The sequence below is a fragment of the Perca flavescens genome, chromosome 14, assembly GCF_004354835.1.
Source record: "Perca flavescens isolate YP-PL-M2 chromosome 14, PFLA_1.0, whole genome shotgun sequence".
In the NCBI taxonomy this organism is placed as follows: domain Eukaryota; kingdom Metazoa; phylum Chordata; class Actinopteri; order Perciformes; family Percidae; genus Perca; species Perca flavescens.
This window is the reverse complement of record NC_041344.1, coordinates 29,455,347-29,469,126: the sequence shown is the minus strand read 5'-3', so window position 1 is coordinate 29,469,126 and position 13,780 is coordinate 29,455,347. Positions and strand designations below refer to the sequence as shown.

General features: G+C 43.0%; 1 protein-coding gene across 6 annotated transcripts in view; it reads left to right on the top strand.

The window, feature by feature from the left end:
• The window catches only part of ptprua (protein tyrosine phosphatase receptor type Ua), a 246,327-nt gene that overhangs the window by 164,461 nt on the left and 68,086 nt on the right, over positions 1-13,780 (top strand). For all 6 annotated transcript variants that reach the window (XM_028598344.1, XM_028598343.1, XM_028598342.1 and 3 more), the window contains 3 exons: positions 1,042-1,144; positions 2,915-3,194; positions 7,638-7,674. In XM_028598344.1, the coding sequence (XP_028454145.1) occupies positions 1,042-1,144; positions 2,915-3,194; positions 7,638-7,674 (420 nt within the window). The remainder of the gene's footprint in view (positions 1-1,041; positions 1,145-2,914; positions 3,195-7,637; positions 7,675-13,780) is intronic.

The following is a 13,780-nucleotide window of genomic DNA, read 5'->3' as shown; positions in this document are numbered from 1 at the left end:
GGAGCCTTTTTGTTTTCGAGCTTATCTGTTGTACCAGGATAGCTATTTGCTTCGCTACATACTCCAGTTAATTCACTCCCTGTAGTAAACGATGGGAACACTCAACCTCATTGTCCCCAGAGCTGTGCTGAGGTTGTGCAGCTTTGAGATCTGTCCTAATTATATTATAAGGGCCTCTTGTTTTCTCTGTAGTTGGCTGCCGTTTCTAGTCATCATCAGTCAATGGCACAGTGTGGGAGGCCTCTACGTACTGCAGCACACAGGAGACATGTGCGGGTAATGAATAAAGATGGCACACTACTATTTCATATATCGGTGGAAAGATTATTAAAATATCCAAGCACAAGTGCAGCTACGTGCTACTTTAAACTCAAGGAACAGTGTTGAGCAAGGCCCTCAGGAAGTGTAATACGTTACTTTTTTCTTATTACGCCTTAAAAACTGTTTACTTATTACTTAGTAACACGTTACTGCCCAATAATCAGTCCTTCCAGGAAAATGCTGAGTTTTTTTGTGATTGTTGAGTGCAAAAATCCTTGATTATGCGGCACGTTTTCTTAAAAAATGCGATGGAATATTCGGGATATTTATGCAATTTTATGCGATGAAATTGCGGGAACTTGCAAACATTGCGGGAACTTGCAAAAATTTTTATGAAAAAGACAAAAAAAAAAATATTCCCCCAACACCCTGCCTTTCAGTGATGTTCATGTTGCGTAATTACGTCACTTTATAACATTCCCATGGCCACCGGGAAAAAATGGTATAATGATATATGTGACTTTTTTGCAACGAAAATGCGGGGATTATGAAATCATGCATGACCCGCTTATTTTGGGCGGAAATCAGCAATTTATGCGGCGAAAGCGCGGCATATTTGAAAAAATGCGTACCCCTCATATATATGCGGACATTGGCTGATTATGCATTGAATTATGCGATCGCATAATCACGTTTTTCTGGAGGGACTGAATAATGAATTGATTTCTTCCACAGTATTTCAACTTGTTTTGGTTTCTGGTTCTGTATGTATCCCCTCAGCCCCGGTGTTTGACTATGAAGACATCCCGTCTCCGCTGAGTGAGTCGGAGAGCACCATCACTGTGCTGCTGCGCCCTGCGCTGGCCAGAGGGGCTCCAGTCAGGTACTTCTAACACACTGCTCACTCCTACACCAGCATTCATTCAGCACTCTTCCACACTCTGATATTTATAGCTGCAGTCAAAGAAAGAGCTCTCTTGTAGCACCCCGACGACTTGCAGCATAGCAGATGCCATTTTAAGTACAATGTTGGAAGAACCGGAGAGGTTTTCTGTTAACTTTTTGTACAGCATGCATATGTTTCAAATTGATTCTATCTGTTCCTTTAATACAGTGAGGTGTTGTCTCTCTGTGCTGCCTGAGCTAGTATCGAATCAACGACCAAAAACAAGGAGAGAAGCTAAATATAGCTCTGTCTGTCCCGAGACCTTTACCATGTCAGCGTTGTTAGCGTGTTAGCCATGTGCTGGAATGACAGCACATGCCAACCAATCACATGTTTGACCGGTTGACAGCTGTGTCACTAACGAGCGCCACACCCCAATTTCAGACCGGTTTCAGGCTTGAGAAAAATAACGGAAGCACAGGGCTGTGAGGCATGCCAGGCTCTGCCAAAGACAAACAGAGCAGGGTTGAATTTAAAAAAATATTATATTATATATTTGCATTTTTATGTTTGGTGTCTTAGTAGTACACGTCATAGTAGTTAACTGCTCTTTATGTGAAGCACTTTGAATTGCCTTTTAGCTGCAATGTGCTAAAATAAAGCTGCATGCCTTACATTGCCTTACATATGACAGAACATGAACATGCATATTGTATATTTAGATAGCATAAACAGTGTGTTGTAATTTACATATATAATTAGAATGTTTTTTTTTGTTTTGTTTTTTACAAGTATTTTCCATGTTTTCCAAAGCTTTTGTTATTTGTTTTGGTATTTTGCATCAAGTGGAATCAGAACTGTACCAACTGTGATTATGTTTTTTTATTCTCTTCAGCTTTTTTTCTTCTTAAAAGAATAATAATTGTAGTTGCTTCCATAAATACAAAGCATCATTTTGTACTCTCCCTTTTAGAAGAATGGGCACATTTGGCTGTCATTCATGATAATAGTATACCAAGTGAATTGCTAAGATCTGGACATATAATGACACTGCTTAAAAAAAAAAAAATAAAAAAAAAGTGACGGGGGGAGAGAAACACGAGAAAATAAAGCCTCAGGTTAGCCAAACTTATTTAAAGACACACGGTAAACTTAGTGTGTGCTGTAAACATCCATCACAGTTTACAGACTGGCTTCCTGTCATATAATGAACCATAGAGATTGCTTTGTCAGTGTATATATTTATATGACTGCATAGTAGTTGTTTATCTCCAATAGTCCTTTGCAGTGGTGGAATGTAACCACGTGCTCAAGTACATTTACTCAAGTGCTGTACTTAAGTACAAATGTTGAGGTACTTGTACTTTACTTGAGTCTTTTCTTTTCATGCCACTTTCTACTTCTACTCCGCTACATTTCAGAGAGAAATATTGTACTTTTTACTCCACTACATTCATCTGTTACAGCTTTAGTTACTAGTTACTGCACAAATTAAGATGTTTGCGCACAAAACGCATGTAGTTTATAAAAATCCGATGTTTTATTGTAAATGAAACTAGCCTACAATATAGCGGCCTACAAGTCCAGCTGAAATGAGTAGACCATTAAACACACAACTGTTTGGATTGTTTCCAGTTTCTAAAATGGGAGGATTTTTTTAGCACTTTTACTTACTTTTTTTACTTTAAGTGACATTTTCATTGCAGGACTTTTACTTGTAATAGGGTATTTTTTACTATTGATGTGCTCCACCCTGTCGTGCTGCAGTGCCTACCAGGTGGTGGTGGTGGAGGAGGACGCTTCCCGGAGGGTGAGGAGGAGGGAGCTGGGCTCCGTCGACTGTTTCCCCACAGCCAACTCCCACGGCGAGGCGCAGGCCAAAGGGGCCCCGCATTACTACACGGCAGAGCTGGCCCCTAGCAGTCTGCCCGAGGCCACGCCCTTCACCGTGGGCGACAACCACACCTACAACGGCTACTGGAACAGCCCTTTAGACCCCACCAAAAACTACCTCATCTTCTTTCAGGCCACCAGCAACTTCAGAGGGGTAAGAAGCATTAAGATGCCTGACAGGGGCTCTTGTTTCTGGAGCTCCGACACGCGGCTTTTATGTTCGAGCAACCTCCACAGTCAATTTAGATTTGTGTCGAGGAAGTCAGAAGGCTGTATGCTGGAGGCGCTACGAGAGAGGAAGCAGTCCCCTGCGTAGACAAGGCTTTATTTGTTACCAAATGAGGTGATGGAAGTTTCTGCAGTTTTAGGATGGCTTTGGGTTTGATTGTTTCCCACTGGTAAATCATGGACTTGTTAATGTTGCATTATTTCTCAATGAAATTCGTTAAAAAAAAATCTGAATGCATCATAACAGCTTTGACAAGATAATTACAATGTGTATTCATGCAGTTTTCGTCCAGTTGTCAGATTCCCTCACAGTCAAGCTCTTTGAAAATCTTTTTTTTTTTTTCAGCGGAGAAAAATCAAACGCTGCCTCCGAGGCTTAAAAACGATCTGAAAAAGAACTCTTGGGCATTTGAATACGTAACGGAAGCATGAATAAGAAATGTGCTGGCCAGTGTGCACAGCACAGGCCCCCAGGAAGTGCACCGGCCTTTAAAGCCAATTTGACATAACGGCCAAACTGTGAAATTACAACTTCTGTGTCCGTCACGTGATGCAATTTACATACATTTTTGACTCGTGTCACTATCAGAATTTGATCCATTCGGTCCGATAACATTTGGAAAGTCTAGAAGAGACGCACAATTAAATAATTTAATCCCCATTCATGTTAGCGGAGCGTTAAGCTGGAAGTAGCCGGCTCGGCCGGCGGAGGTTTTTGGCGCGCCTGCTCTATGAGCCCCATAATGTGGAAGCAGCGCTGATCATCCGGGTAATTTTATACGAGGAAGTTTAACTTTTTTGGTTTCACGTGCTACTGAGCAACTCTCATAGGCATGAACAGGGCTCCGCCTGGAACTCTGTATCCAGGTTTTATTATACCTACATTCCGTGGCACAGAATCATAAGGCCCACATGGAGCTCATGTGCGCCTGCCTGGCTGCAGCTTCTAATCTAGATATCAGTATCTGAATCTTGAGCAGATGCAGCCAGTGTCCTCTGGGGGCTGCAAGCTGGGCCTCCAGAGCCAGGGAAGAGCCCGGGCGGCCTCTGGTCCACGTCAGGGCCGACGCACTGCATCTGACCGAAATCTGACACCAGCGTGGGGAGCGTTACCCCTCATGGACCACCATTTGTGATGATTCTCCCTTAAAACCAAATTAAAAGCTCTGTTGACACAGCAGCTCTGAGCTAACACAACAAACTGAATATTATAATTCATGTTGATAATTGTCTATTTTTTGTCCTGCAAACATTGTCAGCTCCAATCTGTTTTTTAATCTACGCTCTACTATGGTCGAGAGATGGGCCACCCACGGGGATAAATAATATTATTTTGACAATTACCCTGGATAAATGAGATGAACGAGGCTTACTATGGGCCGCCTTTGAATTGAAACCGTAATTGCTTTGGCCTTCAATGGGGCTTGAAAGAAGCGAGTTTGGGGCTGCCAGTTTCTTTTGAAACACACCAGCAGGAAAGAACACACACTTTTCTAACTATATTTTCTCCCTATCATGTCTGTAAGAGTTGACGTCTAGACTAAAAAGGAAAATAGCCGCGCGTTGATATTTCATTTTCAACCCTCTATTGCATTTATCATTACTCATCATCTGGGATTACCAGTCGCTCATCCCAGTGTTTAACTTACTGGATATACTGACCTGTATTGGGTTAAGTTGGGTTCTGATCTGGTCTAGGGATGCCTAGGACGCAACATGGAAAGGCCCCATCTTCCCCGTCTCCCAAGTAGACACAAACAAGTATTCGTTTAAATGACAACAAACTTATTTATTTTACAAAGAGAAATTATATTTACACAAAATAGAGATATGATTAGACCTCAGGGTGAGCTACCAAAATAACAAATAAAACAATTCTAACTGGGAGATAAGAAACTAACCTAACAAACAAAAGATCAAAAACAAATGACAAAAGACTTACCTCCCTAACTAACAAAAACAGGAGAAAACAAGATCAACACACCTGGAGGTCCACCCTTACTTAACAAATGAAAAACTATATCTAATCTAAACCAAAGGTACAAAAAGTGTGGCCGGTTGGGAGATTAGGAGGATGAGGAATGCCTGCTGCCCACCGACGGCCGCCATCTTGGCTCCTTATATGAGGGTAGTATCCTCAGCTGCAGCCAATCACTGGGACGGGCCTGAACTTCTCCACCAATAACCTCCGGGCTATGGCACACACCTATTTGCATACAAAATGGAACAAAAGAAAAGACACACACACAAAATATGACCACAGTCATAACAACTGGCATAATACCCAGATTTGTTGAGCTAACAGATTGTATTGCATCTTTTATCTGTCCTTGTCTTTTTTTTATTAGCAAAGAGTATGGACAAAAACAAATATACAAATATGCAAAGGTTTATTTGTACATATGCATAATATGAAATGTACAGAGTCTTTGGAGATTAGTTAGGGGTTTCACGCTTTGCCTGAAATGACAACTGACAGCAGCAGAGAGAAGAACAGAATTAAAGCAGGGATGCCATGCTGTGATTGGCTCTGAAATTCATGGCCAATTCTGGTTGGCTTAACTGAAAAGTGAATGCTTCGAAACAGCTGATCAGTTTAAGAAGAGAGAGAGAGAGGTGGATGAAGTTTAGAAGTCTTCCTGAAAGAATTTACGCTGATTTACGCAGTTCATATCAGCTATACCAATCAACCAACCGATCATTTATTAATGACCACACGGCTGGGGTCGGTGGGATTTGCTTAATAACAGCCACCAAAAGTTAATTCTGGGTCTAGGTCGCTTGCTAAAACACCAAAATGTTGTTTGGAAGACGGTGCTTTCTACAAGTCAGTGTCTGGACTCAAGGTACAATGAAAGGTTTCGCTCGTAGCGACAAACCCACAGAGAATTATCAGCGGACTCTGCAGCTCCAGCCAGCTCTACGAAGCGTTTGGGTTTGAGTCTTTTAGACTCATTACTCATCACTGTAGCTGCCCTGCACAAAATAGCAGAAAGTTGGTAGCTACGTAGCTGGGAACATTACTGAGCATTTATCAGCTGGAGAGACAAATTGTTATCGGAGGAGTTGGTGGAGACCCAAAACAGAGCTAGGAGAGTGAATACTGACTTTTTTCAGGTGGACAGACACGGCCTGCAAATTGATGTTAATGTTCGTATCTGCTGGATGTGTAAATAGCCGACAGATTGCTAACATGCTGTGTTGTCAGCTTGTTCCGCTGTCCCAAAGTGGCCAAATAAATCAAATTGTGTTGCTTTGAATGTTGCTTTTAAACTATCATGCACATCATATTGTTATTTTAGGCCAGTCACCTCACTTGTTCTTCATAAGGGACGGCTGAGAATGAAAAATAATGTGTGCAGGGTTCAATTAATCATTACATAAGATATTATTGTCAGGTTTTAGAATAAGATTGGGAACCTTAACTATGCTACCTCTCAAATCGGTAGGGTTTATGTACGGGCAGACCACGAAACATTATTACATATCTCAACTAAATCTTAGATTTTTGCTACGTGTAACTTTATTCACTTACAAACGTTGAAAGCTGAACCTCAGTGGATTCTGCGAGGGAATAGAAAGGATTCAGATTTGATAAGCAGATCCAAAGGAATCAAATTCGATAAACTGCTATCCAAGTCTACCCCAAGGATTGGGATTCTTCAATATATTCCGCTTCTTAAACCAGATTGGAGGCTCAGTCGCATTAAACCACTGCTTCGAAGAGCACCGGTGACGATTCCCAAAAGGCCAAAAGCCCAACCTCGACAAAGGACAGGATGACTCATAACCTACTACCTGCCGCTGCTTTAATAACCCCTGCGTGGGTGTAAATTTTGACTTATCGGTCTAATGTAAGAGATGAGAGGAGATGAGAATCCACTTTAAACAGATTTCCAATTAAAAAATCTAATTCGGCAACCGTTTTAGGTGAAAGGTTTTTGACTCCAATCTCAGAGCACAGTTTAGCATAATTGCCCATAAAGGCTGATTTAACTTCCTTAAATCTTAATTTGGTAACATGCCCCTCTATCTCCGGGTGTAGAGGTGGCTGTTTTTTGGGGGGGAAGATGGAGCCAATCAGCGGACCCAGGGTGAGGGACCTCACATGGCGGAGGGGGAGCAGAGGTCTCTCATATCACAAGGAGATGTCATCCGCTTGGAAAAATTCAATTATTTCCTCCAAATAGCAGAGGTCGGGGTGACTTTGCAACACACAGCTGTGGTGCAGCTTTCAGACAAGGTTGAAGCAGACTGACTCATAATTACCTTGCACTGTCGTTGTTTTTTTTTCTTCTTCCTGCTAATCATTGTTTCTTCATGGTACCGAGACAATTGAATAAACTCAGCCTTTTTCTTTTACCCACAGGAGACCAGAATAAACTGCATCCGGATCGCTCGCAAAGGTAACGCTTAATTTATTTTTTTCAATTTTTCAAGGTGCTTCATGAACGTGTTCACATCAATAAATCATTACCCCATGGATTATGATTCATATGAAGAGTATATCTTAAACATGGCAATCATGAAGGCTGGCCACTTGTGCGCTTTCTCCATTGTAAGCTACTAGGGATGTTAATGATGAACCGTTTCTCCGCTGACTGAGTAATGTCCGAGCTTTCCGGACGGGTAAACTGGGACTCCGTTGCCTGGTTGTCGGTTAACGGTTAATGATCGGTAAACGAGGGTCGGCTATAGGTCAGGAAAAAAAAAAAAATCTAAATTAGCATCTCCATAAGCTATCTAAGTGGATTGCTGTATGGCTTTATGGTTGACAGCGCAAGACAAGATGATGGTGCTCTTCTTCTAGTGCAGGTGGAGCCTCAGCTTAATGACATTTGCAAATATCGGAGGAATATAAAGTTCTAGAGAGACAAAGTGACACCGGAACCTCCAGCTTCTGTTCCTGAAGTAGGAAAACACACAGAAGGAGCGCTGTTGTGTTGAGGCATTATCACAAACAACCATGGTGGCTGCAGCTGACGTGGAACTATCTGTTGAAGTACTATTTTCAAATTCTGATGGCAAACGCGGCAACGCATACTCACTGGAATGTTGATGCTGCAGCTCATCTCTGCACGCCGTAGTCTGTTTACGTTTGTCCGTCGCTCAGTGCTGCGTCACATGTTTCGTTGCTCTGGTTGGTTGTAGGTCTATCCAATTGCGTCCAGAGGATGGCCTTTGAAATTGAAAATGAACTTGGGGGCTCCAAATTTACGACTTGGTCTGGTGATGTCAGGCTAGTAATAGCACAAATAACAAAAACGTCAGCTTTGCCCAGCTCCCATCCTATGGATATATGGATAGTAGTCCCAGGAGTTTGCTTAATTTGTTGAGGAAGAGTAAGGAAAGAAATGCTGAAGGAGATATTGCATGGAGTTACATAAGCTAGTGGAACTGTGGCTAGCTAGCCCAGAGGTTTCTGATGATATTATGGACATCGTTTTTCAGAAATAAGAATTCAGTGTATTTGCATTCTTGCTTTCCTTTCTCGTGCAGGCCTTAAGAGTGATTTATGCTTCTGCGTTTAATCTATGCTGTGGCAACGTACGTGAAGACACAGACCCTACGCCGGACCCTAGGCCTCTCGTAAAATGTAACTACGCGTCGCTCGGCCGTGGCTTGGTAGCGCTGCATTTCCCCCCAACTCATTTCCGGGTTCTCCTTCTCCATAAACTACATGAACTCAAGGAGAGAGTTAACTTTTCCTGCTACAGAACTTTGTTTCTCTCACTATGACTCTAGAGTTGGTACTCCGAAGCTAATGCGAAGCCGTCACTCCCTCCCTCGCTCTACCACACACTCCCCCCTAGCGCAGACACATGCCGGACCTGCTATTCTTATGAAGAGATCGACGCACACACCAACGCACAAGTGTAAAGCTCAGGTGTGGAGCCTCCGCAGAACCATGCGCACACTGGAGGGGTGATGCATGCCGCTGTGCTGTGGAAGACGACTTTCGATCATGAGTTCATTATTAATATGTCGGAAGAAATTGTTGAATGTTTTCTTGAGTCGTCTTTATTAAAAGCCCACCAACTTTAAAGGTTGATTATATATAGGTCATGACAGTTTCAAATGAAGGTACAACAATCCATCATACAATACAAATCAGGAATGCACATACGTAGACATACAGGTAGACAATAAAGATCTATTCTCCCCAAGCCAACCCATACAGCCCTACTGTTATTGTACGCAGACAATCAGACCCCAAGGAAGGACACCAGACTTTATGAAACTGAAACGGTTCCTCTCTCAGATAGAAGCAAAGGGCCAAACTCCAGTACACCGCATATCCATTGGGCAACGCTAGGGGGTTCCTGTGACACCCACTTCAATAAAATACATCTTCTAGCACAAAAGAGCAGGATTTTAAGAAGTTTTAGCTGATTAGAAGGAATGTCTGGAGGATGGTCTATACCGAGAGTACGATAAATATTAATATTTCACTCATCTGCTTCATTGTTGAAAAATGGGATCGCAGGGTTCCTACTGACAGCTTTAGAACTGGGGTGCTGGGGCAAAGACATCAGCACTCAGACAAAGTGAAGCCTTTTATTTAAACTACTTTTTAAACTGTTGCAATCCATTCTGCCGTTTTTGCAGTGACATGGATTGCAAGATTGTAATGGATCCTTATGATTATGATAGCTAGTTAAAATAATGAGGTGACATTGGGGGCCTGTTTAACGTCAGTCTGCTCATGTGGTTGCCCCATGGACTCCTTTGTTAAACTGTGTCGCATCCCCATGTCTCAGCAATTAAGCTGCTGAAGAAAATGTTATCATTACTTATTGTAATGAGGGGAATGAAAATAAGAGGCAGGTTCCATAAAGTTATATTCTGAAAATGTTACCACATTAGCAGCAGCACCGGGGCGAGACAGATTGGCTGTGTCTCAAACCGCCTACTTGCACACTTCAAACACTTAGTTTTAAGTATACAGCGTAGATAATGCAAAAATGGTACCCAGATCACCCCCGAAAAACGGTCAAAAAGTTCAGTGTGGACCGACGGACACTACTCGCACTAAACGGGCGCCATCTTGACTACAAAGCGGAAGGGAGCCCTTGACTGGCAGCTGATTGGACGAACGCGTCAACGTGGGTCTGGCTGCTCCAGAATTTCAAACCGACCAATAATGGCGGCTCGTTTGGAATACGATCTCGTTTTTTTACAAAAATAGTTCACCGAAACGTGTTTCTGAACACATTTTAAGCCAGAAATAGGCCGTACGGTTGCTGAATCTGTCTGTTTTTTTTTTTTTTTTTTTTATCGACGAAGGTCAGCTTAAAAGATTTTCATCAGACTTTGAGAGGCGGCGTGCTGAGCCGGCCGCTCTTCATTTGCATACAGGAAAGCCCGTAATTTTGGCGGGCTTGGATAATCACATTCACATGTGTGTTGCGTTTGTCACGCTCATCCCGCTCGTGTTTTAACATAAGTGTTCCTTTTGGGACAATGCTAACCATCGTAAGTGGGCACTACAGCGGTAAGCGGTCAGGGCACATTAGCAGTGTACTGACGGAAGTATGCGGAATGAGACACAGCCATTGTCTTTTTCCTGGCTAACATAATGTTAAATAAGTTAATTTTGTGATCATGGGCGGATAGGGGAATGTTTTTTTCCACGACTATCTCCTTTTAGAGGTTTGTGGGCCTGCCACACTTTTGCATACTTCCCAGAGAGAGAGCTAGGCTTCAGCATCTGTGTTTTAGGCGCCTGCAATATCTTTGTTTACCTTAAAGGTTCAGCTAAACCTAACGCCTCCAGCATGAGTTGAAATACTCCTTCAGGAAGACAGGAACTTCAGAGAGTTGGGACGGCACTGCACAATAACACATCATGGTTATACTCTACTTCCTGCCTAATTGTCTCCTCAACTGAGTGTTCATGAAATGCTCCTGTGTAATTGATCAGGGTCTCCTGAACCTTCTTCACGTACGTAAAATGAGTTGCGCTGCGTGCATCCCACGGTTTTTTTTCCATCGTTTTTTCTGGCTAATTTTGTAATTGTGGCTGAACATAGCTACTGTGGGATATTTTTGCAGTTCCAGTGGTTTAAATGATGTGGTCCAGGGTGCATGTCAGAGACTTGTACGGTTATCCTGGCTCAGGCTGCTGCTTAGGGGATTTGACAGGGACTTAGTGTTGTTTTGGGGTGCTGCCGGGAGGAAGCCCTCGTGCCAATCTCCGCTCGACAGAGACACAGCAGGAAAGGTGAAAGCAAACATGCATCCGTATTCTCTTTCTCTCTCTCTCTCTCTCTCTCTCTCTATTCCTCTTGAATCACTGACACTGACATTCTGGCAAACCCCTCTCGGGCTCGGATTGCTCCAGAATGCAGTAACGTATCCATTTTTTTTTTCTTTTTTCGGTGTTCTCCCTGAGAGAGGAAGCGGCCAGGAGTGTTTGCTTGAGAGACAGACACAGATGGAAGGCTCTCTGTTCAAACAATAGGGGAGAGGGAGCAAGACCCCCTCCCCTCCCCACTGAATTATGTCTGAAGTTTGTAGTGCTCTTGGAAAAGGTGGCAGTTAAATTGGATTCCTCTCGCTGAACTCGGTCTTATCTGAAGTGCGATGACATCAAAGCATCCTGCCTCACTATTGTCTGCCGGCGTGTCGCGTATAAGTGGAGGAGATGGGCTGCAGGTGTATTTATAGAGGCGTTTCTTACTGTAGCATATACAACTGTGGCAGGCAGACCTAGAAGCCACGCTGATGTTACTCCAGTTCCCTCAGAGGTGCCACCGAGGTCTTGTTAAGACCACTCCTGGCTGCTTTTCATTTCCTCTCAGCAGCTTCCCACACACACACACACACACACACACACACACACACACACACACACACACACACACACACACACAGACGCTGCCTGCTGTGTTCACCGGAGCACCTGGCAAAGCCACCGCAGTGGTGGGCGAGTGCTCTTTTTCTCCACGCCACCCGGACGCTTTGCTTATTTTTTTTAGTCCTCGGCTGAAATGTGGGCAACATTAGCTGACACTAGAGAACAATGAGAACATGTTCATTACAAATCAAATCGCCTCGAAAGGTTCGCCATTCTGCGACGAAAGGATGCTTTTATTCATGTCAGCTCAGGCGGTAGGAAAGCAGCAAATTTACATTTAGCCTTTGGAGAATTAGAAAATTTAGCTTAAAATCAGTTTGACAGCTGAATGAATTGGGCCTGACTTCTTATTTGAAACCGGCTTATATTCTATAGTGGGTTTTCAAATAGAAAAATGGGACAAAATATACTAATTTTGTCACATTTTTCTATTATGCAATGGATCCCTACAGCGGTCAACCTTTTTACTAAAGGGTAAGAGCTTTTCAGTTTAACATGAAACTGAAAAATCGCTAACGCCAAACCAACCAGACTCCATTTAAATAAACATCGCATCGTAAATAACACTTCATTCAAAGCCGACAGAAACTAAATAAAACTATCAAAAGCCTTCTTGGTTCGTCTTTTCACAGTTCCAACAATCACCACTCTGGTTTGGTTACATGTGGAGATACTCTTAGCTCTATACACGCAAAAGGTATTGTTTATTTAAATGGAGTCTGGTGAGTTTGGCGATTTCGGGTCAGCTTCCAGTTAAACAAAAAGGATCTTACTCTTTAACAAAAAGATCTATCTCTGTAGGGATCCTTTCCATAATGTTGTCAGACACTTAGAATAACAATCTGAGTCTGTCAGTGGCAGAAACGGCACTTTTAGTGGACGAACATTAACGATGCACATTTGCCCTATAGGATTACATTGCAACCCTGTTTGCGGCTGCCGGTTACAGCGTTATGGCTCAATACTAGACCATTTTCAAAGATTTTTCTTCACATTAGTCACTTAAACACCATCAAATGGGAAAAGAGGGTCCATGTTAGCCTGACAACATATCCACATCAAGATGTTGGGTCTGGGAACTCACCATTGGCAGGGCTCAATCCGAGGGGCGGGATAAACGGTTGTCTTTCAAATTCCCTCTGCACTCATAGCCAACCAGAGCAACACTAGTTGATAAATTAAACTTTTGCCGTATCCGGTCGGCAAAACTCCCAACACATCTTCCTTTTTTTTAAGAATGACTTCAGTGCTTAACTCCAAGTCTTCCAGACTCGCGGCCAAAGCCGATTCCAAAGGCTGCTGTTTGCCAGCAGCAGCAGCCATCTTCTTTGTTTTCAAGTAGCAGGGAATTCACGCGGAACCGTCGCAACTCTGCCGTCCTTATGTTAAGCCCGCCCACCGACTCTCTACACGATGTGATTGGCCTGACCAGAATTTGGTTTTTCCAGCTCGCAAGCCAACGGAGAGTTGCTAGACTGACCCTGGCTGCAAATTACATTTGCTGCCGCTAGGGTGCGTCTAGATTTCAAGGCTAGGTCCATGTTAGAAAATGCCTAAATTACCCTTTAAAATCATTCCTGGCTGCTCTTTATTGCCTAAAGAGGTCAAAACTCAGACAACATTTGCAGTATGAAGAACAACTTTATAGTCAT